The 26,900-nt window shown below is 60.6% G+C and overlaps 2 protein-coding genes across 4 annotated transcripts in view; both read right to left on the bottom strand.

Moving 5' to 3' along the window:
* CACNA1G (calcium voltage-gated channel subunit alpha1 G) overlaps positions 1-13,413 on the bottom strand; it is a 61,530-nt gene extending 48,117 nt beyond the window's left edge. For both annotated transcript variants that reach the window (XM_035026847.1, XM_035026846.1), the window contains exons 1-7: positions 13,175-13,413; positions 6,100-6,211; positions 5,781-5,914; positions 5,274-5,371; positions 3,041-3,200; positions 2,233-2,533; positions 1,971-2,063 (exon numbers count right to left, since the gene is read on the bottom strand). In XM_035026847.1, coding sequence (XP_034882738.1) covers positions 1,971-2,063; positions 2,233-2,533; positions 3,041-3,200; positions 5,274-5,371; positions 5,781-5,914; positions 6,100-6,211; positions 13,175-13,413 — 1,137 coding nt within the window. The remainder of the gene's footprint in view (positions 1-1,970; positions 2,064-2,232; positions 2,534-3,040; positions 3,201-5,273; positions 5,372-5,780; positions 5,915-6,099; positions 6,212-13,174) is intronic.
* A 4,962-nt stretch (positions 13,414-18,375) lies between these two features.
* SPATA20 (spermatogenesis associated 20) lies at positions 18,376-26,508 on the bottom strand. Of its 2 annotated transcripts, XM_035026848.1 has the most exons (16): positions 26,393-26,508; positions 25,096-25,275; positions 24,909-24,973; positions 24,616-24,770; positions 24,389-24,532; positions 24,078-24,279; positions 23,557-23,687; positions 23,353-23,457; positions 23,053-23,127; positions 22,746-22,955; positions 22,470-22,662; positions 21,999-22,167; positions 21,510-21,721; positions 19,971-20,170; positions 19,048-19,128; positions 18,376-18,868 (listed from the first exon to the last, which is right to left on the bottom strand). In XM_035026848.1, exons 1-16 carry the CDS (start codon positions 26,467-26,469, stop codon positions 18,698-18,700), a joined length of 2,370 nt encoding a protein of 789 aa, XP_034882739.1. In that variant the 5' UTR covers positions 26,470-26,508; the 3' UTR covers positions 18,376-18,697. The 2 variants fall into 2 exon arrangements, with proteins under 2 accessions (XP_034882739.1, XP_034882740.1); XM_035026849.1 differs by lacking the exon at positions 19,971-20,170 and having other exon boundaries at positions 18,777-18,868.
* Between the last annotated feature and the right edge of the window lie 392 nt (positions 26,509-26,900).

Consider the following 26,900-nt stretch of genomic DNA (forward strand, 5'->3'; position numbering starts at 1 on the left):
ACAAAGCTGAGACTTGAACCAAGCTCTATGGAATTCCAAGGCATTGTTATTGATCGCGATGGTATCCTGCAAGGATTTCTCCCAAATTCCCTGCCCCTGACCATGGCCAGCCATGGAGATTCTGAGCACCCCTATCCAGTTCCCGTTAGGAGCAGAGAAGGCTGTAGAGATGAGTGCAATCTTGGGGACATGGGGTTCTCACGTTGGGTTGAGCCTTCGAGGTCTTGGCAAAAACACTGTTCCCAAGACCTCTGCATTTAGTCCCACTTCTAGCTGCACGCCCTGGGGTGAGACCCTCAGCCATGGGGCCTCACTATCCTCCTGATTGTTGGCCTTCTGTATCTTCTTTCCCTGCGCCTCTCCCCTCCCCAAGCCAGGTGATGGGCTGAACCCCGATCCCTACAGACTAGCCAAGCTGCCGCCCTGACTTGCCCATACTCCCTCATCCCTGTCCCCGTGCCTCAGTTTCTCCAGAACTCCCGGATGGCCATCACTGGGACAACAAACCAGAATGAAGGAAATGAATATTTATGGTGACAAAGCAGATTTTTTTTTCTAGATTGTGTCCTAGTAATTATGATAATTAGCTTCACTAATATGATTCCAGAGAGCTGTTTGGAAGATTTTTCACGGGGTGTGTGGGTGGAAACTAGGCCCCTTACCACCCTGTCTGCTTCCTTCCCCTCCTCTAAGCCCAGGGAGAGAAGCATACTGAAAAGACCATGCTTCCCAGAGATGCTGACTTTGCCACCCCCCAGGTGATGGTGGGGGACGGGAACAGGTCCCAAACCTGACCCGCTTCCACATGCAGGGGCAGGAGGGGGTGGCCTGGAGGACTGGTTCTTTCCGAGGACCCACCCTCTGCCTCTCGCCAAGAGCGGCCTTTGTCTGTCTCCACCTCTCTCCAGGGTTTGCCCTAGGTCCCGAGTAGATCTTAACCTCTGTCTTAATCTCTCTCTCTCAATATCTGTCCCTCTCTCTGGCTCTGTCACTGGCCTCTTGGTGACCTGGAGAAGGGCTGGACTTGGAGCCCATAGCCTGGGGTTGGAATTCTCGGCCCCGGCCACTTCCTCAGCCCAGTGACCGGACCCTCTGAAGCTCAGAGTTCTCCTTTAGGAGATGGGGCCACTTCCCCGCTGGCCTGCCCCACCGCCCGGGGGACTGTGAGGACTAAGCAGGCAGAAGATGTCACAGCGCACATCAACAACAACGCCTGCCCGGCCAGATCAATCCACGGCACACACGGAGCCCATGACAGGGTCGGACAAACGAGGAAACGTGGGTTTCCTCTCGGTAAAATGGAGATGATGATGCGATCGTGGTGAGGATTAAAGGCACCAGCACATAAAAAGTGCTGACAGCAGGACTGGTGCATCGTAAGTGCTCAATAAATATTAGCTGTAAGTAGTAGCCGTTCAATTATGAACTAGGAATGGTAAGGATGACAACTATTAAACATTGCTTCTCTCGCCTCTGTCTTCTGCCCTCATGAAGCCTTGGAGCTTCTGAGCTGGAAGGAACAAGAGGTCGTGCAGTGTTTCTCAACACTGAATGCCAGGGAGTCTGGGTGGCACAATTCTGTGTTTGCGGGACTGTCATGTCAGGATGTTTACCATCTCTCCCCCGCCCCCCAACCAAATGCCGGGAGTGGTCCCCTAGACCTCGTGAAAAACAGGACCACCCTTTGCTGTTTCCAAATGCCCCCTGGGTTGAGAACCACCCATTTTACTGATGAAGAAGCAGAGGCCTGCGGTGGGGCTAGAGGGCTCATGGGGAATGACTTGCCCAAGGTACTAAGTGATAGAACCAAGCCTTGACCTTGGATTTCCTCCTGACTCCTCACGACTGGTGCCCTCTCTGCCTGAGTCTCTGTGGGACCTGTCCCTGAGACCAAGCTAGTCCCTCTCTGGATTCTCCCCACCTGTTTCCCCGGGATCCCCCTGCCCACAGGGGCCCAAGGAATCACTCACGATGATGAGGAGGATGAAGTAGATGAAATTGTAGAAGGAATGAGCATCCATCACAAAGTACATGATGTCGACCCAGCCCTCCAGCGTGATGACCTGGGGAGGGTGCAGAGGGACAGGCTGACCCGGGAGGGCCCCCCTAAAGCCTCCTGCGGTCTCCTCAGAGGCCCCGGCCCCCTCCCAGCCCTGAGGACGACCGCTCTGAGGCTGGACTGTGTCCTGGCGCTTGTGTTCTGGGGAACGTCTCAGTACCCGGCTGTCCCACCTGGAAGATGGCAATCCAGGCATAGCCGATGTTGTCGAAGTTGATGGCGCCCTTGAAGGGGTTGTGCTCCCCTGCGGAGCAGTTGGTGTAGTACTGGTTCCAGTTGACGCAGGTGGTGTTGCTGGAGCTGTTATAGGCCTCATAGTCCAGGCTGCAGGGGGGGCCGCCGCCACCCTCGCCGCGCAGTGTGGGCACGCTCCTGCACGAGCGCATGCCGTTCTCCCGCGGCTGGGAGCAGATGAAGGGGTTCTCGTCCTCGTTCTCCGTCTGGTAATAGCGCTCCAGGTCCACGCTCAGGGGGCTGCAGGGGGGACAGGGAGGAGCTGGGAGCAGGGGTCTCCGGGGAGAGTTCCCAGGAAGGATGAGCTGCATGGGTGCAGTGAGGCCTGCAGGGTGAGCAGGGCAGGGATGAGAGTCGGGCACGCATCGGGCGGGGGCGGGGATTTGTGGGTGTGGGTTGGCGGGCGCCAGGAGTGTGCGGACCGAGTGTGAAATTCCAGGGTGGGGGCGAGGGAAGGTTATGTCCCAGGGTGATAGTTTTCTAACGTGGCTGCACATCAGGCTCACGGCGGAGCTTGTAAGCTCCCCAAGGCCATGCTGAACCCCAGGCCGATGAAATCAGAGCCTGTAGGGGACCCAGGCCTCAGGAATTTGTTTTTAATTCCCCAGTTGACTCCAGTGTGCAGCCGAGTTTGAGAACCAGACATGTCACCGATGTGAAAACAGCCATGTCAACGGCAACAGGGACTGAGGTGGGTCCCAGCCCCACAAATACCCCCGGGTCACCGCCATCCTGGGCGACACTCACAGGCTGAAATTCTCCGGCAGGAAGCATCGGTTACGAAGCAGCCCTGCCCACAGCTGGACGCCAACGATGCCGAAGATGAAGAAGACGAAGAAGCAGAGCAGCAGGACGTTGCCCAGCATGGGCAGTGTGTCCAGCAGCAGCGTGACAAGGATGCGCATGCCTGTGGGGGCAGAAGCCACGCTGGGGGTGCCAGGCTGGCCGGGCTAGGCTGGCTGCCACAGGCCTGGCAGCACTCCCAGAGGGGGCCCATCGGGGTTTCTGGGGCTGAGACGCCCGGCTCAAGCTGGAGGGGAGACCAACAGACACCTCTAACTCCACAGGCAGGCCTGGCAGTCCCTAGCCCCTGCCCACTATCCCTCTTGGCCCATCCATATTAATCAGCGCACAGTACCACCAAGGATGAGCCAGAGTGATCAAGGTTTCCAAAGCTCCTGTCTCCTGCACTGCACCCCACCTAACTCCCCACATCATCTCAGTTTACAGATGAGGATCGAGGAGGCTCAGAGGACCGACATGACTTGTCCAGTATCACAGAGCTGCCCAGCATTCTGCTTCTGGATCCCACCTCCCAACACACACACACACACACACACACACTCGCTTCCTACCTCCTTCTCTCACCCGACACAATCACCTGACCTTTCTAAGTCATCAGATAGCACCATTGCAGTCATTGGGGAAACTGAGGCAGAAAACTCCAGGAGGAATGTCAGCAAAGAAGGAATCTCATTTTGAGAGCCAGACCCTCAGCAAGGGTCCAGATGCCCTGAGCTTCACTATGGTTCTGAGCCCCCTGCCGAGTCCATTCTCTGTTGATGCAGATCCCCACACTGGGGGCGAGGAGACATAAGTCCATCTTCTCAATTAACAAGTCCCTCTGCAGGGAAAGCCACCACAGCCCCGCCCCGCCAAGCCCTGCTGGAGATACTGCCCTCCCTCCTCACTCCAGGCCCAGGACCCCATCACCCCACATGGTCTGAGCCACCCCCAGGCCACCAAGCCCTTGTTAAGCACACAGACCTCTAATGGCTGGTCTGAAGTGCCACTCACGGTCCCCTGCCCCTCCAGGGCAAAAGCGTCTAAACAGCAGCTAATTAACCCTCCTGGTGCCTGCAGCCATCCTGCCTGGGCTTTCCAGCCCGGCCTTCTCACTCAGTCCTTCACCCCCTCCTCCAGCCCCATCCTCCTTCAGCTCCTCAGTGCTCCAACTGAGATCAATTCCTCGGGGTTTGCATTAAGGGAATTACACTGGTGGTTAGACAGAGGCCTATAAATCTGCCAACCATCACCTGGGGTGGGAGGGGAGGCGAGAGCATGCATGCCCCTCATCTGCAGCTCCTGTTAGCACTAATGCCCCAAAGCCCGGAGGACACACTGAGCAGCTCTGCCCACCCAAAGGCAGCTGCATCTCATACACACGCGCACACACACACGCACACGCACGCACGCACGCACAGCACGGGGGGCTGCCGCCACATCAGGCACAGAGCCCCAGAAACATGCCCCGGCCCCCCCAACTCCCGGGACTGCAGAGGAGACCATTTGCAGTCTCTGTAGTTTGGGGACTTGTCAAGGGGGCCTGAGCAAGGGTTGGGGGGGCAGGATGTAGGGGGAGCTGGAGCTGCCAAAGCTTGGCTGGCTCAGGAAACCAATGCGGTTTAATTTAGATAATGGTCCCGCAGTCAGTTGTGGCAGCAGGTTGGAAGGGGGTAGGAAGGAGGAAGGGGATACAGGTGGAGGGTGAGACATGGAGTGGCCTTGTCTGGAGACAAGTCATGCTCAGTGTGGCTAGTATGGTCTCGCCGACGAGAGCCTGACTGCGTGAGAGGCTGTTCTAGGTATAAAAGGCCATTCCACGTTGTACCCACCCCTCCTGGCCTACCAGCTTCTCTACCCTGTTCCCACTCACCCCTATCCCCCTGCAGGGAGCGGTCTTCTAGCTGAAGGGAAGGGGTCATCTGACACATGTCTGAGACTCTGACCCCAAATCAGGCTAAAATAAGGGGGACGGTCTTTCCAGGTGACTCACAGGGCCACAGGCAGGTGGGGGGTGGCTCCACTTAGCTCCAGTGGCCCTGGCTCCCCACTGAGCCCCTCTGTGATGAGGTCTGCCTCGGACTGCCAGGCCCCGAGGAGGCCGGTGAGCGGTCAAGTGGTAGGGGTGGGATCTGGGATTTCCATATTTCCTCTGTGGGCTCTCCGTCCAGGGGCTGAGGGCCAAGGGATCACTCACTGGGCACCCGGTTAATGGCCCTGAGCGGTCGCAGCACACGGACTGTCCTGACAGCTGAGAAGCTGACGTTCTGCAGGTCCAGCGAATACTCCAGCATCCTGCAGGGAGGGGCCCAAAGGGAGGCCCTTTGAGTCTGAGGCCGCCGTGGGGGTCAAAAGAGGTCAATGAGGAATCCTGCTGCAGTGGGGCAGCAAACCTCTGACTCCTCCCCCTCCTCCACCAAGGGACCCCGAAGAGCCGGCTCCCTGGGGGCAAGGCCACCCCCAAGCCAAGGACAGATCCCCATCGGGGAATGAACAGAGGATGGTGTGGATGCAGGGACTTGAGCGTTCCAGGCAGGACAGCCTCGGACCCGGAGTGGACAGCCGGGGAGAAAGCATGGCCAGAAGTGGGCTGGGCATGGGGGCGGCGGGTGGGGGGGGCGGCAGTGCTGGGGCCTAGAACCCTGGGCCCTGGGGTGGGCACTGATCTGGTTGTTGCTCTCCCACCTCTAGCCCCTGCACTCACCCTGCAATGACGATGAAGAAGTCAAGCCGGTTCCAAGTGTCTCCCAGGTAACACTTTTTCCCGAAGATGCCCAAGGCCACCATCTTCACCACCATCTCCACCGCGAAGAAGGCAAAGATGAAGTCATCAAAGGCCTGATATGGGGACGAGAGGCTTTTGAAACTGGGGGGGAGGACACCCCCCCACTCCCTCCCCCACCATCGAGGTCAGGGCCTCCCCCAGAGACGGTGTCTGCACTTACTCAGCTCAGGAGCTGCCCACCCCCACACTCCGCCACACACACACACACACACACCCACACACATGTGCACACACACACCTGCAGGATCCGGCAGCGCTGGGAGTCACAGGCGATGTCCTCACATGGCCGGAACATGCCCAGGGTCACACAGTTGAGAAGGATGACCAACATGCTGATGCGCTCAAACCAAGTATCCGGGGCGGGGGCGTCAAGGAAACTGCTGGCCAGGGCTGGAGCCATGCCCGTGCCCCCCTGCACCGCCCCCCCTGCACCTCCTGCTTCTTGTCCTTCCCCCACCCCCATCTGAGACAGAGCCAGGTGCAAAGGGCAGGCCCAAGTGTCTGAGTGAGCCCGGCCCAGGCCCAGGCCCACCTTGGCCCAACCCCTCTCCGGACCCAGCCTCCTCAGCTGTAAGGTAGGCAAAGGCACAAATACCCTGGCAATTTGCACAAGCCATTTGGGGGATAAAATCAATCGTGCCGGCGGAAATGCCAGACACCAGGAGCGTGCTGCTGAATCTGAATCCTATGCTCCCTACCTCACAGGGAAGATGTGAGAAGCAAATGAGAGAATGTAGTGAATGTGTGACACAAACCTAAAGTCGGATTATGCCTGCCTTACAGCTTACCAAGCGCTTTCACGCCATGCCACATCTGATGCTCACAACAGCCCCGCGAGCTCTCCGGGGTAGATCACGTTCTTCCCCGGAACCCAAGCACACTGAGGCCCGGGAGAGCCAAAGCGCTGCACTGAAGGTCATGGGAGAAGCCGGGAGGAGACCGAGGCGTCCAAGCTCCTGATCTGGGACAGTTCTTTCTGCAGTGGCTCTGGCGCGCAGGGGAGGGCCGTCAGGGCGCCCTGGCACCAGGCGGATGGGCAGAAGCGGGCAAGAGGGTCCACGGCGGTAGCTCTCCTTCACCCCAGTACCGGGGCCAGACGCTGCCACCACCCACCCGCCCCCTGGCCTCTCGGAGCGCTCAGATGGCCTCCAGGCACACTCCCACATTTAAATAATGAGGACCCACTGCCCTGGGCTAGATATGAGTCCCCAGCCCACGCAGAGTAGACAGTACTCTGCACACACGGACCCCGAGTCTTTCCACGTAGTGGATTTTATTAAGGGGCTCACTTCCAGCCCATCAACAGGAGAATGTACAAAGTGGCCACTGGACCTTAGAAGGTTCTGGACGCTGGACTCACAGATAAGTGACCTAGCATTCTTTTTTTCTCAAAGAAAATACGGGGTGGGGAGAACAAAGAGGACAGAAGGGAGCAGAAAGTGGAGACTGGGCAAAGGAGGGGCCTCAGGGAGGAAGGTGGGGAGGGTGTCCCGGCAGCCCATGACACGACCCGCCAAGCCAGGGTGCGGGGCGCAGAGGGCCTAGAGCAGGCGGAATCTTCCTGTCACAACCTCACTTCTGGAGTGAGAAGGCTCTGTCTGGGGACCCCAGGACTTTCCTCCCAGCTGGTCTCAGCCACCCCTCCCCCATCTCTGTCTTGAACCTCAGGCCACCCTGCAGCTCAGGATGCCCTCAATCCCTTCCCAGACCTCTCTGCCACCTAGGCCCTTTGCCCTCACCTCCCTTCCCACCGACAGGCACCCAAACAGGCCAAGGTACTGCAATTTCCCATGCCTCCGCCTCTTCCTCACAAGAATAAGAGTAAAAAAAAAAAATAGTTCTAGGTTTTTGGGGTAAGTAAATGGAAGGGAGAAATAAAGAGAGTGCTCTGTTTCCATGTAGCTATTTTCCAGAGTGGAGCCTGAGCCCAGTGGATGTCTCCCCAGAAGGGGGGTCAGCCAGGGGTCACCCTGGAAAAAGGAAGATGGGAAGGGAGATCCCTCGGGGTGATTCTCTGGAAAGGGAAGGACACAATTACCCTCAAGGCTTGGTCTGCTTTCCCAAGCTAGCCCCCTCCTCTCCTCTGGAGGGAAGGGACCCACGTGAGCAGATATCGCTGCAAGGGGGACCGTGGGTAGTTCTCTTGGGAAGAGGGGCTCCCGGAACACCTGTTTGGACCCCTCGAACAGCAGTGATTCCGTCATGCCATCTGTGTGCACTGGTCTCATCTCCCTCGCTGAGGCAGGGACACTCTGAGACACTCCGCATCCCCTACAAAGCTGACAGTGGTGCCTGGCATGCAGCAGATGATCAATACGTGCGGGAAACGAACGAACAAATGAACTGATCAATCATCAATCTCCCTGCTTAGAAGCCAGTGTATCTCCCCATTCATGTTTTCCTGCCTTGTTTGCCCCAACAGTGATCAACTGATAACTATGGAGGGGAGGGGCAGAAGTGACACCACAGAGGAGCCGGGACTCCTTCTGTCCTCAGCTTCTACGTGCTCACATGGGGGCCTCTTATAGCTAGATTCTGCCTCCAAACCCCATCTCCAGCTCTTAACCACGGAAACCCCTTCTCAAGGGGCCCCCTTGGCAATTTAGCGCACTCCCAGGTACGTTCTATCCGCTCTCTACCTTTCCCCTTTCCCTACAGGTAAACTTCAATGGACAGGGAAGACACTAAGGCACAGGGAAATTTGGGACAATCTGAATTGAGAAATAATTAATGAGGATGGGGGTCTTTCACCCTTCTCAGGGTAGGGCTCGTTTCCTTGGGAACATGGCCTTATGTCACCGTGTGATGTTCCTCTGTTGCCATAACAACAGGAGGATTTGTCACCAGGTGGTGTGGATTTGTTGCTATGGCAATTAAAGGGACCCCTCACACATGAACTCCCCTTCACCAGACTGCTGTCTTGTCCTCATGCAGGGAAGGGAAAGCAGGAGACCCACAGGTTATCAGGTTGGGGGGAAACCATGTGACAAATCCCCATAGCAACCAAGGGAACGGGGGACACTGGTTGCCATAGTGACTATGAGAGACCTGTGCAGTCACATGTCTACTGTTGCTATGGCAACTGTCCGGGCTGGAGTGGATCCCAAAGGGGGAGGTGGGTAGGAGAGGGGAGGCTCTTTCTTCTCCCCACAACCCACCATCAAAAGCAGAGAAAAAGGAAATGGCAGGGCGAAGAAACCCACTTCCATCCCTCCTCCTCTTCTCCCTCCAGGAGAGAGAACTAGAGCATGTTCACTGTACAACCGAGTCCTCTCCACGGGGCTTTATCTAGAGCCCTTGCCCAGCCTGGCAGCTGTAAGGGAGAGGGAGGTGGAGAGAGGAGGGAGGAGGCCTGGGGCACCTCTAGGGGCACGGGGGCTCAGGCGTGACTGAGAACAGAAGCAGGCCACCCAGCTGCCCCGCTCCCCAACTGGAGCCTGGAAATCTGAGACTGAGGAGCACTGAGGAGGAAATGGGCTTGGACCCAGGAATCCTGGCCTCCTACTATGAGTTGGGAAGGTGGGATCCTTGTCTCGCCCACCCCACGGAGAGGCTGGCATCTATGCGGGGGGATTCAGCGTTCTAGGGGTGGGGTGGAATATAGGGGCTCAGCAGTGTGGCCGGCACTGGGGAGATGGAAAGGGGGATTCCCCCAGCCAAGCCCCCACTCCCACAGCCTGTTTCCCAGTGGTCTCCTCCGCTCCAGCCTGTGGGCGTGTGGGGAGAGAGGTTTCCAGCTGAACTGAAAACTGAAGCCTGAAGAAAGGCAGCCGGCCCCACCCAGAGACAGAGACGTGAGACCCAGAGACACAAGAGAGCCGGCCTGTTGGAATCTTTGGAAGGGGAAATAGGCCAGAAATCTGATTCAAACGTCTGTGACTCTGTGTGTGTGTGTGAGTGAGTGCGCGCGCGCGCACACACACGTGTGAGCAGTTGTGTCTGTCGCCACCCTGGCTGAGGCAGGCAGGGTGGGGTGAGGGCTGGGGCGGGAGCGAGTGAGAGGTGAGGGGGTGTTGAGTGGCGGGGGTAATCCCAGGAATGGCTCCAGTTGGTACTATGGGTGATGGGGAGCCCCCCAACAGTTCCGCGGGGTAGAGTGGGTGTGTGACCCAGCCGGAAGGTGGGCCTGGGGCAGAAGGAGTGCCAGAAGGTGCTCTGCTCCCCCAGTCCTGTTCAATTCCCCAGCCCCCCTCCCCAGAATCCCCTCTGGAGAGTCTTGGGTTTTAAAATGAGAGGAGGGAATTGGTGAGGAGACAGGAAGAACACCCCCTCCCATTTCCTCTGAGGACCAAAATGGAGATTTGTCCCTAGGTAAGAGAAACAGGCAAACTTGGGGCACTGGGACAGTGGCAAGGAAAACTCCAGAAATTCCTGGTGCCCCCTCCCCTCCAGACGCACACACAGTGATGCAGTCACACGCTCACACTCACTTCTGGAAGCCATTAGGGCTCCTGCCTTTCGGGCCTCCCCCTTCTCCTCCCCCTACTCCTGGCAGGCTCCCTTCTCCCCCTCTGGCCCCCCTCCCACTCCCCCTCTCGGCATCCCAAATGCCAGCCTGTGATTTCCAAATGAGAAAAAGCTGTGCTGGGCTCTGAGCTTGGAGAAACTCCTACACAAACTTCCAGATGTGACACAACAGCCAGAGAGGGAATGCTCAGGATCTCCTTCCCGGGAGGGGCCAAGCGCTCCCTCACACTTCAAGAAACACATACTGGAAAGTCCAACTCGCTCCCCTATAACCGGGGAGGAGGGGGGCCCTACTGATGTGAGTACCCCTGGTCTTCCCAGTACCAGCACATGCACTTCTGAGCCTCTCTTCCTTTTGCTGCCCTCCCTTCCCCCCCTCCTCCCTCCACACAAGCACACTACTTCCTACCTGGGTCTAGATCTCCTCTCTAGGAAACCTGGTGTGTTAGCGGCTAAAGGAGGAGGGACTGAGAAAAATGCCAACAAAAATCCAACTAGCTTCAGTTATTGGGGGAGGTGTCCCTATGTCCCTCAGACCCAGAGGTGCAGAGAACCTTGTGGAGCCATGGGAAGCTTCACTGATACCAAAAAGAGAGAAAGGGAAAGACTGAAGTCCAAGAGTCAGCTCAGGGCCCCTCTGGCAATGACAATACAGGTTTCCCTTGATGCTCAGGGGTGATGGGATTCGTGGGGCACAGCTTAGGCAGCCCCTTGGCCAAGGAACTGTTCTCAACCCATCCTCAGCCAACCCAGGCTTAGTGACTTAGACCTAGTGATGCCAATGCCCCACACCCCAGACTCCCACCACCCCAGATGTAAGCCTGCTCCTCCATCCTCAAGAGGAGCACTGGGGTCCCACCTCTCTTTCCTCATTCCAGCCCTCTCCACTTGCTCCCTCCCAGAGCCCCTCAAGGAAGGAATCTGCCCCCCAGACTGTCCACTAGCACCTGGAGATAGGGCAGGTGGGGAGATGCTGGCTGAGAGGTCTGGTTGTTCTAGAGGGGGAGGGAAAGGTGAGAGAAGATCTTTCTACCTTTCTATCTTTCTGGACTCCCGAGGAGGAAGGGAGGGGGATGGGGCTTTTCACCATTCATGGAGAGGGTAGGTGGTTAGGGGCAGAGAGGAGGGAAGCCCAGAACCCATCTTCTCAGACATTAGTTCCCCATGTCCATCTCAACCAGGGGAAAAGGGGCCTGGGGCTAGGGGTGCGGAAGTGGGGGAGTCAGAGCCCTCTGAGACCCCCCACCTCTCTCTTTCTGCAGCTCAGAGAGAAAGGAAGAAGGGGTAAGGGATGGAGAGAGGGTGTAATGGGGGGAGCTTCCTAAAGATCTGTGGGGTGCAGAGGGTGGGGGTTGGGGGGACCCAAGCTCACATCCCTGCTTTGCGCACTAGACGCAGCAGAGCTGCGGAGAGTGAGGGCGGCACCAAGCTCCCCCCACCTCCCTCAAAGCAGAGTCCTGGTTGGGCTCTTAGGGTTTACAAGGGAAACCTGAGGTCTCCCACCCTGGTCCAAAAGAGCCTCTGAGCTGAGAGGAAGGAGTCAGGAGAAGCTGTCAAGCCTGGGGATGGCAGCGCACCCCCCCCCTTTCCTTCCGGCAGTGACGGGACCCACCCGGAGCCTGGGAGCCCTGCATTAGTTAAGCGGCGCTTTGTGCTAGGGGCTGAAGGGGAGAGGCCAGGGGGCTGAGGGGGCTGGGGTCTCCCTTATCACTCCAGACCAGGAGGAGGATAGAGAGCAGTGCCAAATGGATCTCCCCGGAATGTGGGGCTTGCATTCCACAAACCCAGCCAAGGGGTAGACCCTGGGGTGCTGGACCCGAGTCTTCCTTAGCCAACCAGCTCACAGCTTCACTGTTCCCCCAGTACTTTCTCGGAGGCTGCGGTCTCCCATACCTGCTCTGCCGAGAAGCAGGAGCACTCTGTATTTGTGACAGGGTAATAACTTGGACCGGCTTAATCCCATCCCCCGCTGACCAAAGCTCTCGCCACAGTCTTTCCCTCTACAAGACAAAAATCTAGCACAAAACTCCCCAACCCCAACACAAAGCACCCGGCTCTGAATGAAGAATTAGGAAGAAGGGAGGCACCGGGCAGTGGGCTCCAGCTGAAAGGGTCTCTACTCCAGCTCTGGGGGCAGACAGCTTCCCCTTCACCACCACATCTTGTTCTCATTCTGCGCCCCTGACATCAGCCGCCGCCGGAATCTCCTTGTTGTGCCTCCAACCCGCGGGTGGGGGTGGGGGAGTTAGGACCTGGTCCCCGCCCCCCAACATCTCCCTCTGGGTCAGTAAAAACCCCAGCCTCAAGGACCAGGTTGAGGGTGGGGATCAGACCCTAGAATCCACCTCAAACTTTGGAGCGGGGGCAGGAGGGAAACCCAGGAGATCGCAGCCCCCCCTCCCCCGTCCCCGCAGCTTCCTCCCCACCCCACCCCCCCAAACTCGGAAACCCAACCCAGCTCGCTAACGGGCGGCGGGCGGAGTAGAGCTCCCAGGCTCCCGAAGCTTCCCACATCTGGAGGATGACGACCCTCCCCTGCCCACATCTGGAGAGCATCCAGCTACAAACCAGCGGGGCACGTCTCCTCTCTTTTCCTGGCCTGGATCCCAGCCCCCCAAGGAGGACTGAGGTGTGTGTACCGAGGTGGGGCTCGTCTGGGGTATCAGACAAACCTGCTCGCGTCTCTGCTCCCACTCTGAAGCCCCCTCCCTCCCTTAGCAGCCCCCCTCTCATATGCCCACCTTCGAGGCTCACTTCTCCGACTCACCTGGCTTTCGGTCCCCTCCGCCGGCGCGGCCCGCCCCCCTGCGGACCCCCCAGCCCGGCCGTCGTGCCCTGGAGGATATGGGTTACAGACCGTGCGGAGACACCAGCTCCGCGGGCGGCTGTCCTGGCTCAAGTAGAAGAAAACCACCGGGGCCAGCGCCGGGTACGGCAGCCCCTCCGCCTCGGAGTCCGCGCTGCCCGGGTCCTTTTCCGCCGACCCCGGCCCCGGCCGGCCCCCGGCCCCCGACAGGTCGTTGAGCCGCATGAAGCTCCGGGGCTGTCCTGACTCCTCGGTGCCCGCTCCATCCTCCTCGTCCATCCTCTGGCCAGCCGGGGCCCCGGGCGGTCTCGAGAGGGGTGAGCGGCGCCCCTCAGAGGAGGTGTCCTCACGCCACCGGGGGGCCCCGGCGGGGGCGCATCTGGGGGGCTCTAGGGCGCAGGCTGAGCCCCCGGGAGGGCCAGTTCAGCCCAGCTCCCCCTGCCCGCAGGGGCATGCTGCCCGCGGGGCGCCGGGTCGCAGGGAAGCCCCGCCCGGCGCGAGTCCCTCTTCCCCAGGGCTCCTGGGGCCCCCCGGGCCAGCCGGCCGGCTCCCCCTCACTTTGTTCCGGCTTCTTCGCTTCGCGCCCAGGCTCCGGTCGCCCGATTCGGCGCTACCTTCGGCGAAGCGGCCGGGAGAGGGGGAGAGAGAAGGGGGTCAGAGCGCGGGGGATACGGGGGAGGGGCGCCCCCTCTTCCCGCGGCGCAGCTGGAGCAGGATCTAAGGGGTCAGCATCGTCCCGGCTCCGCGCCAGCGGCGGCGGGGGGAGGGGAGGAGGGATCTCTTTGGGGGTGGGTTTGGAGGGGGTGGGGGGCGGCTCCTTCCTCCGCCCCGCGGCGGGCTCACGGTCCGGGAGGGGCGGGGAGACGGTGGGGGGCCGTCCCGGGCGGGGGTGGAGGCGGAGATGCCGCCGCCGCAGCCGCCGCGGTGGCTGCCGCTGCCGTAGCTGTCGCCGGCGCCACTGCCTCCTCCTCCGGCCGAGACGCGGAGCGAGCAAGCGAAAGCGGCGGCGAGGAGCCCGGCGCACACCACAGCTGGATCCCTCACTCGAACTTCAAGCCTCGGCCCCGCCTCTCCCCAGCCAGCCTCGCGACCAATCCCCGCGCGCCGCCGGCCCCGAGCCGCGCGCCCATTGGCGGGCCGCCGTGGCAGAGCGGGCGGGGCCGCCGGGGGAGAGAACCACAGCTGGAATCCGGTTTCCACCCCGAAGCCCAGGACCGCCCTTCTCCCCTCCCCTTGCCCCTGGGTCCGCTCCCGAAGGCCAGAGCCAATTAGACGGCTACCCACACCGAACCCACTTTCCTATTGGCCGCTGGGGTCTCTGGGACTCCCCTGGAGGGAGCCCCGGGGAATCAGAGTATTCGGCGCCGGGTCCTGGGATAGCGCTGCGGGCCCCGGGGCATCCTTTGTCCACGACCCCTAAAATTGGACCACAGCCGTAGGGTGGGGCTCAGCTCTGGGCGGGCCTGGAGAAGAAGAGAGGCTGGCAGCCGGGCTGTGGGGTGTGACCAGGATCCCAGAGCGAAATCCTGGGTCTCCACCTGATCACTCGCCCACCCTGGAGTCGAACCTGGGAGCAGGACCGAAGAAGGGGAGGAGCGGAGCGGGATGTCCCCGGGGTAGGGCTTCAGGTTGGAGGGGGGGCGGTCTGGGGGAAATGGGCGGAGCGAAGGGAAGTCCCGGGCGAGCAAGGTCTGGGCGTGGTTTCCAGCAACCTCTTGGTCTTGTAGACCCCTCTCCCAGGTCCACTTCTGAGACTTTGACCCTGACCTTCTAACCCTGACCCGCCGACCCTGACCTCACGTCAACAGTCCTGAGCTTCGTCCCCTCTGCCCCTAGAGATCCTTTGAAGGCTGTGGATCTCCCGCAGGGGCTTCGCGCTTGAACACGTGGCCTCCGACAGGTCATGCCGGTCCCAGGGCCCAGGGCCCCCAGAGCAGCTGAGGAGCAGAGAGAGGCTCCCGCGAAGGGACCTGCGGGGGCCTCGAGTGTGTGAGAGGGGGTGGAAGCACGGAGCTGGGCTTTCTGAGTCTTGACCTGCTTTAAAGTCTCACCAACCCCCCTCCCCCCACTCCGTGCCTCAGTTTTCCCCTCTGGAGTTCCAGTATGGCCGGGAGGCTGTCCGCACACCTCCGCTCTACCCGGAGCGGTCCTCCAGGGTCTGCGGCTCTCCGTGAGCGCACACGCACGTGCACAGCCGGGTCTCGCCGCGCCCCACCTCCCCGAGTCCCCGGGCTCAGTCAGCTCCAGCCCTCTCCCACCGCCGCCCCACAGGCTGCAGGTGCCCGGGAGCAGAGCGCCGCGGGAGTGCTGGGCGCTGGAGTGAAAGTGGGGCGCGGAGGGCATCGAGCATTAGACGTCGGGAAGCGCTTCCCACCTCTGGGAATGTAGACACGGCGGCGGAACCAAGCAGGTCAGTCAATTCTTTGTCCCGAGACTCTCGGGGCGCCGACACCACTGCGGAGAGGCGGAGGCAGGGTGACCTCCCGCCCCCGCCCCCCTCCCCAACTTCCAAGGCTGCATCACCCGCGCAGCCCCAGCGCGCCTCGGGCCGCCTGGGGTGGGTGTCTCAGCTCCCTGGAGGGCGCGTTGCAGGGAGTGCAGAGGGGAGGGCCACGCCGCTCGCTGCAGCCTCCCGGGTTGCCCTTTCGCCGAATCCGGGCACCGAGTTGTGCAAATGAGGCCGAGCTCATTTGCATTTCATGCTAATGAGCCGATCCCTTAAGTGCCTTTCCCTCCTGGCGGGAGTCTCTGCTCTCATTCCGCGTGTGCCCTGCCAGGCTTGAACTCTCAGCGGTCTTCTGGGAGAGGGGCCTATTTCTGGTTCACTCCACGTGTCTGACACCTTCCTCCCTCCCGCAGGTGGCAGTCTGCCTAGTCCGGCTGCCCTTCCCCAACAGGGTCAAAAAGCCCCAGGGCTGACACCAGGAGGTAGTGACTTTAATCATACCCTCTTTGCAGAGGGGACAACGAGCCCAGAAAGGCTCGTCCAGCCCAGTGGTCAGGTTTCCTGGTGGTCAGCAGGCCCTACACCTCCATCCATCATCCAGGCCACCTCTGTCTCTGAGCTGAACTCTGTTCTAGAACATACCCAGAGAGGGAGCAGGGTGTGGGGCAGACACACATTTACTCCCCTGGCCTCAGGACCCGGGGTGACCTGCCACCTAAGGTATCCTGATCCCTGGGCGGGGGCACCGGAAGACTCTGACATCCAGTCAGAGATGCTCTCTTCCCCTGAGGGGGGAAGGGGAGGAAGGAGGCAGGACCTACAGAGAAGGCAAAAGGAGGGGTGAAACCATCTTTAACTCCCACCCTCCAAGCCTCGGTCCTGCCATCACCCCCTCAGAGCGCCCTTTTTCAGCAAGTACCGCGGTGCCTACCATGTGTCAACATGCTGAGGACACTGTCCTGAGCCAGACAAGAATCTGGACCCTCATAGCACTTGATGTTAAGGTGTGTAGTCACGAAATGATTGTCTGCCCCTCTAGGCTCTCTGTTCCCTCAGGGCAAGGGTTACGTCCATTTTGCTCACCAGAGCCTAGTCCGGTCCAGCTTGGCACGTAGTCTGTACTTCATAAATCTTTGTTAGACGAATGAGTAACCTCAGGCAGGGAGGAGAATGAGGCACAGGAAGTTCCTTGGGCCTCAGTTTCCTAACAAAGAAGTCAGGCCTAAGATGATTTCGGGGTTTGAGGGAGAGCCTTCATATAGGACCTGCTCTGCCAGCCCCTTCAGCGCCCTCCAACCCTCTCCCCTTTACACCTCCTGCACAGCCTGGCTGGCTCCCTCGGGAACTGAGACGATCTTCCCATCTGTGAGGCTCTCCGCTCAGCGATGATACATCATCCCATGTTGTCACCTCGCAGCCTTGGGAGTTGGGTGGTGGTTGTCCCATTTTTTAGATAAGACGACTGAGGCTCAGACAGATGAACTTAGTGAAGTGACTTCTCCAGCTGTGAGGTCCCGTGTCCCCTGGCGTTGGCCCCCAGCTCCTCTGGGACAGCCCTGCTGGTAGAGCAGAGAGCGCACCCAAGAGGGGCCGGCCAAGGGAAGAGGGGCAGCAGACCTAAGAGCCTGTATCTGAGCAAGCCGGATGTTGAGCCTTACCCTAGTCAGAAAATGCTAGCTCTCCCGGAAGCCTAACCCGTTAAGGCCCTAACTCCTTCCTTTGAACTTACAAAACCCCTTTGTCGAGTGCATGCCTGGTACCAGGGGAAGGGAAAGAGGACGCAGCAGAGGGAAGACTGGCTAGAGAGGGGTAGGAGACACCAAATGCACCCCCTTTCACAGCCGCGCCTATACCTCCTGGGGGGGGGGGGGAGAAGAAGGCTCAGCGGTTTTTATTGTCCCCTGAAGACCGTGGAAAGAACCAGGTGTGCTGAGTGGTCTCGGGCCAGTCTCTGACCCTCTCTGGGCCTTGAGTATCTGTCCATAGGCGGCCAGATGTACCTGCCTTGTCACCTCATCCGTGAGGATCAGTGAGACGGAGACAGAGGGTTTTGCAAACTGCCTAGACTTTCCAGAGCCAGGGCTGACGCTGCCAAAAAGGCCACCTGTGCTTCACCAGCTCCCCCCTCCCCGCTCACTGCCCCCCAGACCCGGCTCCACTTGCCCAAGCCTCAGACTTCCTGCCTGAGGCTGAGCAGGCTCCAGCCAGAAAAGGGCCACCTGACCTTGTTGGCCGGAGCCCTAATCCCCTCCAGATGGGACGGTGGCTTGCACCGAGGGCCCAGCTGCCTAGTCAAAGTGTGTGGCTGGGTGTGACCATGTGTAGACCCTACAGTGACAGTCCAATCTCCCACTCCTCCCCCCTGCTGTCATCCCCACAAGCAGTGGCCCCATTCGACTCTCATCTCTAGCAGCCTCTTCTGGTTATCTGTACTGCTTGGCTCTGGGGCTGTGAGGGTGCCCAGGCCCAGCAGACCCCTGAAGGCTGTAGGGAGGGAGACAGCTCCTTCCCTGTTCCCCGCCAGTCAGCCCCAGCCCACTACACCCGCCCTCCCCCAAGCACACTTCCCAGTGCCTTCCCCGAGGTGGAAGCTAGATGGGGTTTCTGGGGTCTGTGAAGATGCGAATGCCAAGGGCAGGACTTGGGAGCATCCGAAGGGACAGGAGGTGGTCACAGAAAAGTACCAGCTTTCCCTGCAGCAGGAAGGACTCAGATTTGGAGAAGGACTTCCAACCCAACAGATGTTCCAAATGACAGAGAACCGTCCTTGGACTGGTTTATGTGAAAGCTGGTGGTCATTACGGGCCCCCTGCCCTGAGTTTCACTTGAGCTGCAATGACCACGGACTGGGGCAGCGTGCCTGGAGAAGGCAGAGGGGTCATCGAGAGGCGCACCCCTCCCACCAGCAAGGCAGAGACCCCAAGGTTCCCGCGGGACGCTGTTAGGTTTATTCCAGGGTGGGTGGGTGCCCATGGGGGGAGCGGCAAGGATGGCCAAGGGCACCCGGTGACAGGGTGCCCAAGGATGGCCACAGCGTGCTCAGGGCGCTACTGGGCCTGGGTCTCTGGCCAGCTGGGAAGCTGGGCGTCCTGCCCCCGCCGGAGGCGGCCGGGGCAGTCACGGGTGTAACAGTTTCCGTAAGTCGCAGGGCTCCGTGACAGGTATCGAGCAGGCTTGGTCCTCACACACGTAGGCCGTGGCCCGGTCTTCCAGCCGCCGCAGGGTACTGAGGAAGGGCAGCTGGCGGGACAGGAAGCTGGACGGGTCCCCATTGGCCAGGATCAGCACCTGTGGGAGGAGCAGAGTAGACGGTCACCGGGGGCGGGGGGTGCTGGGACGCTGGCGGGGCCCACGGTGGCTTTCCACTCCCAGGCCTCCAGAGGAGGGGATGGTGGAGAGGGGCGGGGGGCGGGGGGCGGGGCTGGGCAGGGGAGTTGGAGGTGGGGGCTGGGCTCACAGACTCTAACCTTGTTAGGGATGTACATGGAGTGGACACACTGCAACAGAGCCTTAGTGTCCTTGGCCTGGGGGTCTCCGCAGATCACAATCTGGCCAGAACAGAAAGGTAACTCCGGGGTCAGGTGCAGGGAGCTGGACCAGACCCCCCAGGGGTTCCCCATCCTCCCTCCACTCCGCACTATAGCCCCAGGAAGGAACACAGACTTGGCTTAGCCTCCTCCAGACCAGCTGCCAGGAGACTGCCTCAGATGCAAGCTCAGCAAGTGGGGACGTGGACACACATACCCAGGAACACACAAAGTGACGGTGACCCACACAGTGGCAGGGAGACGTACCCAGAGGCACAGACACCAGCACACAACACACACACATACACACAGAGATAGGCAGGCAAACGCGCAGATGCAACCTGAACACGGGGCGTGCACACGCAGACAGGCAAATGCAGACCGGTGAACGCTCACCAGCACATGCTCAGCAGACCCGCACACACACAGTCACATGCCTCCAGGGCCACACACATCTAGATGTGCACACGCAGCAAAAATGCAAACAGGGACTTGCACGCAGGTAAGCATATAGCTGCATACACACTGGCCGACCCAACTACACAGACACACAGAGACCTATGGAGAAACACTTCACCAGCCCCAGGGACCCATATCTAGCCCCTGCCTCCCGCCCTCCCTGTGCTGAGAGCCCCAGTAACAGGTGTTCGGACAGGCACTTGCCCAAGCCAGAGGCCTGGCCCCTCAGATGCACATCCCCATGAAGACACCTGCACATACACTCCTAGACGGCCACACACTCACAGACCTGAGCTCCGGGGGACGGCTCCAGGAGCCCCACCCCTTGTCCCCATCCCCCACTGCAGCCCCAGATCCCCTCCCACCCAGGGTCCCAGCGCCAGTGCCCTCGCCGCCCCCCCCACCTGCTTGAGGGTCTGCTGATGGGCTGAGAGGGCGCGGACCATCTCGGGCAAAGCCACGGGGACACGGCGCATGCGCTCAGAGAAGGCGGTCAACAGGCACACACACTTGTCCATCCAGTCTTTGTGCCCCGTAAAACCGTGCAGCCGAAGCAGGTTGTGGGCTGACACGGAGTTGGCGCTGGGCTCCGCGCCATCCTGGTCTGCAGGGGGAAGGAGCGGTGAGGGAGGCTCACTGGGTCCCGGGACCCTGCCCCAGGACTGTGGCTAAAGTTGTGGGGGATGGGGATGGGATAGAAAAAAGTCCCCCCCCCACCCCACTCTGCCCAATCCTGCCCCAGCTCTGATAGTAAGGCCAGCACCAACAGTTGCTCTTTTGCTCTCTCAGCCATTTGCCCCAGGGTGAACTTTTGGTCCCCCAGCTCCCCCATCTCACTGTGGACTCCTCAATCCAGCCACCCAGCTGCTGGAACCAGAGTGCCACCATCGTTGCCCCTCCCCCCTCCCCCACTTCTAATCCACCCAGAGTCTACCGGGTCTGTTGCCAGAGTAGACCTAAATCCCACCACTTCTCCCCATCTCATACTTCTAGCTTGTCTGTGGCCAGCCCTCGCCGGGACTGAATGCCACTAACAGCCTCCTAACTGGTCACCCGGTTTCTTCTGCTCCCTTTTGAAGGTCCCTTGTCCACCTCCAGTCAGAATGAAATTCCTAGACCTAACTGGACCAGATCACAACCTACTGAAAACCCGTCAGAGATTTCCACTCCTTGCCATGCCTGTAAGACCCTGCAGAGATCCAGCTTTGCCCACGTGGGCGCCTCCCCTCCTCTGGCCTCGGCCCCATCCTCCATCCTCCAGGCTCCTCCTAACTCTTGGCTAAATGACGCCTGTCCCCGGTTTGATCGGACCTCCCCCTAGCTGAGTTGGGCCCCGCTGTTGTCCTCTCTCAAGGTCCTTTCATTCCTTCACCTAACATTTACGGAGCACCTGCTATGTGCCGGGCCTACGCTAGACTCTGGGAATGTGGAAGGAAAAGGAAGTCTTGCTCCCGAGATGCTTACATTTGAGTTGAGGGAGAGAGACCGTGAACGGACCAGACGCGTCAGGTGATGGTGAGCCGTACTAAAACAGAAGGGGCCGGGCCCCTACCTCTTGACGGCACTCACATTGCACGCATGCACTCTTGTACTAGTCACTACTGTTTATTAGCTGTTTCCCCTGCTACACTGTATTTCGTGAGGGTTATAGCCTTGTGTGATATGTGACTCCAGGCACTCCAGTTACTGCTACCCAGCCTGTTCGACCAAATAGCTAAATTCGTCTCTGTGTCTACCCTGTGAGTTCGTACCAATGTCAGCGCTGTTTCACATATTAAGAAACTGATGATCTGGAATATAATGAGACCAACTCCAAGTCAACTGGTTATAAGCGGTGGCGATGCGAACCCATGCTGGCTCTTTACCATTACACTTCACTTATGCCTCCCCCAGGGAAACCCAAGCCCTAACTGGGCCCACGTCAGCTCCAGCCCACCACTGACCGTCCTTCAGACGCAGGGGCAGACCAGCTCCCAGCTCGGCCTCACTGCAGAAGTAGCCGCTACCTCGGGAGTCCCAGAAAAGCCTGTCCTGCGTGTCTTGCAGCCGGAGAGCCCACTCGAGCCAGGAGCTCTCCTGCGAGGCCTCGTACAGATCCAGAAGGCCCCGCACTACGAAGGCGTAGTCCTCCAGGAAGCCCCAGCAGGGCGGGTTGCTGGGGGGACAGGCGTTAGGGAAGGAGCTGGAGGCAGGCCCCGGGAGAGAGCGGCTTTCCCAGAGGAGGCCCTTTGCCAGCACCCTTTGCTGGTACTCTTCGGTGGGTGCGCTTAGCCCATTTCCCGGGGTGGGTAACCGGGCCCAAGGAAGTTAAGAGCTCACAGTGAGCGGACCGCAGAGCTGGGATTGGAGCCTACCAGGAGGTAGGGAGAGGGGCAGAGATGGGCCTGGGACGCCCAGGGAGACAAGCCTTCCGAGGCCGCCCCGCCCCTGACCTGTGCTCTACGGTTCCCCCGGGGCCCGCATAACACGTCCGCATCAGGCGGCCACTGGCCACGTCAAACATATGCCTCTTCAGGAACTTGGCACCATTGATGGCATGGGTGATCAGCCTCTCCAGGCCCAGGACGGCCCCAGTCACAGCATAGCCAGACACCATCAGTCCTGGAGGGAGGAGACACGGGTGGTCGTGAGAAGCGAGCCGGGCCCTTCCAGGCATGTCCGCCTTGCCAACCCCCCAAGCCCTGACACCTCTCTGGAGCAATGGGGTGAGAGCTTCTGCCCCCTGTGCGTGACCTGGGGTGGGTCACTTAAGCTCTGTAAGCCTCGGTTGGCTCATCTGTAAATTGGGGATGATAAACCGGATAAAGGGAGAACTGATATCTAGCAGGTGCCTGACATATAGAAGGGACCTCGCGAAGGGTAAGTCTGTAAACGGGATCAGGCATCAGGCCCGGCCGCCCCACCGTTCCAGGCGGCCAGCATCTTGCTGTCCAGGTGTGGCTTCGGCCGATGTTTCCGGGCCTGAAAGAGCTTCTCCAGCCCCGTGTTGAGCAAGGTCCGGACAGCATCCACGTCCAGGCCAAAGCGGGCAGCGGTCAGTTCCAGTGAATACCGGACAGTCAGCACATTCTGGCCCTGCAGCTCCCCCTTGGGGTCCTGAGGAAAACAGCCCTTTGTGAGAGGGAGTCCCTTCACTTGCTGGGCCTCAGGACCCCTCCCTTGTCCCCGAGCATCCTCACCTGACTGGGGCTGATATTGCCGGCCTCTGTGAGCCCGTAGTGCTTCATGAGGAGCTGGCCCGAGGTCAGGGGCTCAGTGGCACCCAGCACAGAATCAGGAAGGAGCTGCTGGACCTCTTTGACCGTCCACACATAGAAGGCACCCTCTTTGGGCCGCATGCCCCGCTCTGGGGGTGAGTCTGCGTCCTCTGCGCTATAGAAGCCTCCAGACTGTGAGGAGAGGAGAGTTTGCTGGCCCCAACTTTCAGGGCAGCGGAGGACCCAAGCCCTCCCGCAGCCAGGCCCGCCTGCCTCAGTGGACACACACCCGATGACTCAGGTTCCGAGCCACGTACTGCAGGATGCCTTTGGCAACGTCGGAGTAGAACTCGTCACCAGAGATCTGAGACGGGAGGAAGGAGACTGTAAACAGAGGCCTCTGGGATGGCCTAGGTACAGAGAAGGCAGTCAGCATTCTCCCAGGAGGGTGGGGAGGGAGCCTGGGCATATAGGAGGGGATCAGGGGTGAAGTTAAGGGGGGGCACAAGTCCCCAAGAAAGCCCTAGAGAGGCAGCCAGAGGTAGGTGGACAGGCTAAGTGTCTGCCCTGGGCCGGGTTCAGGGATCACCTGGAAGGCCTGTGAATAGGCCACCGCGAGCTGTGCCTGGTCGTACAGCATCTTCTCGAAGTGGGGGATGTGCCACTGGCGGTCCGTGGAGTAGCGGTGGAAACCCTGTGCCAGGCAGGACATGGGGCTGGAGGCCGACCCCAGCCTCTGTCCCAACCCCCTGCCTCCGGCTGCCCCCTCCAGGGAATGCCTAATCCCCCTCACCTGTCCCACATGGTCTCGGATGCCCCCGTTAGCCATCATTTTCAGGGTGTGCAAGGCCATCTGTTGGGCCCGAGAGCCATCCTGGGTTAGTCGATGGCTGAGCCAGTAGGAGAACAGGAAGTTCAGGATCACTGTGGGGGCACCAAGAGCACTTGGGTGAGAGCATGGGGGACACGGGGGGGGGGGGCAGAGATCTGGGTGATCGGGAGGCCTTTGGCCAGGCTGGGGTTAGGAGTTCACTCAACAGGCTGTCTCCCGGGACACCCTGGAGGTCAGGAGGTCAACGGTCAACACAGAGGACAGAACATCATTACCCAGGTCAGTGTCATGGGGTTGCCGCTGAGACCAGAAGTCAGGTCTTCACGAGAGAGCTCCTGGCAGGTGGGGTAAGGAGCTCACTGGCCAGTCAGGAGAGCAGGTGCTTAATGACCCAGCCAGCGGTCAGAAAAGATGGGCCAGACAGGCATCAGAGGGCTGGGATGGGGGGGGGGGGGCGCGCGGGGGGGGGGGGGGGCACAGACCCGGCGTGGGAAACTTGGGGGCCTCCGCGAAGCCACCATACTCCTCATCATAGCCCTCGTCCAGCTGCTGGAAGCAGCGGCTGTTCATGGTGGCAGCGGAGGGGGGCACCTGTCGGTCACCCATGCTGATCTCCGAGCGGGCCAGCAGGGCTGTGGTGACACGCTGGCTGTTCTCCAGCAAGGTGTTCTTGTTCTGTTTCCACTGTGGGAGGCAGGGGCGGACCCGGAGGTCAGCATACGGTGGGGGCCCCTCGCCCTTGACCTCCCCCCCCCAGTCCCCACCCCTCTCCGCTCCCCGGGAGCGCACCCACCTGCTCCCGGATCCTCAGCAACACCGTGCGGAAGCCAACTCGGGTCAAGCCATCCTCAGGGGGAAAATAGGTGCCCCCCACAAAGGGCTGGAGGTTGGGAGTCAACCACACGTTCATGGGCCAGCCCCCACCACTGCTGGTGGCCTGGCAGAGAGAGGGCGAGGGTGAGGGCAGCGGCCCCCTGTGCGCGGATAACCCCCCGCCCGATACACGGGAAGACGGCTTACTTGCACGAAGGTCATATACACCTTGTCCACATCCGGCCGCTCCTCCCGGTCAACCTTCACGCTGACGAAGTCCTCACTGAGCAGGCGGCCGATCTCCTCATTCTGGAAGGATTCCTCCTCCATCATGTGGCACCAATGGCAGGTGGAGTACCCCACTGGAATGGGGCCATGGTGGGCCGGGAGGGGTACCAGTGACTGGCTGGAGGTTTCCTGGGAGGCCCCAGACCCACAGGACGCTTCCCCTATCCAATACCACTCCCTTCCTCCCATCCCAGGGAAGGTGGCTACGTTACCTGAAAGGAAAATTGGCTTGTTTTCTTTCCTGGCCTTGTCAAAGGCTTCCTGTCCCCAGGGGTACCTAGGCCCGGCAGGGTTGGGCATCACTCACTAGCCCCAGGATGGGGGGGTACAGGAGGGGCTGGGAGCCCAGCTGCCCCCCCCCCACCCCACAGGGGAAAGGGCATCAGGAGTGGTCCTCACCAGTCCACAGGGTTGTAAGCATGTTGCAGGAGGTATGGTGACTTCTCATTGATCAGGCGGTTGGGAACCTTCTGGAGTGTGGATGGGGAGCAGCTGGTCCGGCTTCCCTTCCCTCCAACAGGCATGGGCACTGTACTGCTGACCGTCACACTTCGGTCCTTGTCCCGGGAGGAGCTACCCCTGGCATGGGCAGGTGGGTCAAGTGAGGGGTTCCCCCCTCCCCGGGCCTACCCCAGAGGCCCATACTAGCCCACCCTGCCCTCTGGCCCCTCTCCTGGAACCTCCTGCTCCCAGCCCAACCCACCTGTCTGAACCACGGGGGAGACCGTGGCCTTTGTGCTCCCCCTTGTGTTTTTGGGGGGGTGAAGGAAGGTGGCTCATTGGGGGCTCCCTGCCAGGTTAGTCTCCCCCAACCTCTCAGACCTGGCGGTGGGAAGGATGATGACTGTGAGGTCAGGGTGAGTCACAATGGGCAGAATGGCCCTTCAGTCTCCATTCTTTCCCCCCCAACAGGGCCCCTCCCCATGATGGCTGTGCTGGAGGTATCTCTCCCACAGGCCTGGGCTGGTGATCTGGGCAGGAGGCTGCCTGCTGCTGGTGGCTGGACAGGGCAAGAATGGATCTGGGGGGGCGCCTGGGTGGCTCAGATGGTTAAGCGTCTGCCTTCGGCTCAGGTCATGATCCCAGGGTCCTGGGATCGAGTCCCGCATCGGGCTTCCCGCTCCTTGGGAGCCTGCTTCTCCCTCTGTTTCTCTCTGTCTCTCATGAATAAATAAATAAAATCTTTAAAAAAAAAAAAAAAGAATGGATCTGGGGTTGGACCGGGTGAGGGGCAACGAGAGGAAAATCGACAATGGGGACCTTCTCACTCAACATCCACCCCTGGGCACTTCCATGAGGCCAGACCCGCAGGCTGCCCAGGGAGTCAGAAACTGGCTCAGATCTCGCGGGGCTCAGCCTGGGAGGCTGGCGCCGCAGGGCAGACCTAAATGACAGGCCCCTGCAGCCAAAGGGCTGTAACAGGTCACTCCAGGGTGCCGCTGGATAAGGACCCTAGGCCCAGCATTGGGGTTCAAGGAAGGCTTCCTGGAGGTGGTGTCAGGAGAGTCCCCGGGGAGCTAGCCCTGCAGCAGGAAGGGACGGGGAGACGGAGGGGGGCGGGGGGAGGCCGTTACTGCCTGGGCCAGGTCTCGGAAGCAGACTGGCGTGGAAAGGAGGCAGGAGGGGTGGCCAGGCAGGCACTGGGGACCAGCGCAGTGACGACCGGTCCCGCAGCAGCCCACTCACGCGCCTGTACCTGCGGCTCGCGGCGAAGCCGGACCCGGCGCGGGGCAGCAGGAGGCCGCGGCCCAGCCAGGCCCGTGCGCCCAGCATGGCTGCCAGCGGCCGAGGCCGGGACGGACGCTGCGGCGGGTGGAGGGAGGCCCGCGGGCTGCGAGGGGCGGGCCAGGGCAACCCCCCCCCCGCCCCGCCCCCGAGCCTCGGGCGGGTCTTCGGCGAGAGTCCCGGCCGCCGCGAGGCTGGTCTCCGCGCGCCGCCTGCTGGCCGAGCGTGGGATGGCAGCCCGGGCAGCCCGGGCTTGGGAGGACGCGCGTCTGTGCGCAAAATCGGCCGACTCCGCTGCCCGCGGGAGGATCACCCTCATGGGAAGAACATGGAGGGTTGGGAGGATGTCAGAGCCGTGGGATGCCGGAGCCTCAGGTCATTTTGTCCAACCTGGTCCAGACCCACCTGGCCAAATACGCTCCATCTCAAGGTTCTGAGCAAATCCCACCCACTCCCACGGCGTCCCTGAATAATAACGA

The sequence above is a fragment of the Mirounga leonina genome, unplaced genomic scaffold, assembly GCF_011800145.1.
Source record: "Mirounga leonina isolate KUSES-001 unplaced genomic scaffold, KU_Mleo_1.0 Mir_200, whole genome shotgun sequence".
NCBI lineage: Eukaryota > Metazoa > Chordata > Mammalia > Carnivora > Phocidae > Mirounga > Mirounga leonina.

What these genes read in the sequence shown, in the direction of transcription:
- SPATA20 (XM_035026848.1), bottom strand. Translation starts at nt 26,469, where the DNA reads ATGCTGGGCGCACGGGCCTGGCTGGGCCGCGGCCTCCTGCTGCCCCGC. An exon ending in CCTATTCACAGGCCTTCCAG is followed by an intron (nt 23,128 to 23,352) that starts GTGATCCCTGAA and finishes CTCCCGTCTCAG; the next exon opens with ATCTCTGGTGACGAGTTCTA. An exon ending in CTCGGAACCTGAGTCATCGG is followed by an intron (nt 22,956 to 23,052) that starts GTGTGTGTCCAC and finishes CTCTCCTCACAG; the next exon opens with TCTGGAGGCTTCTATAGCGC.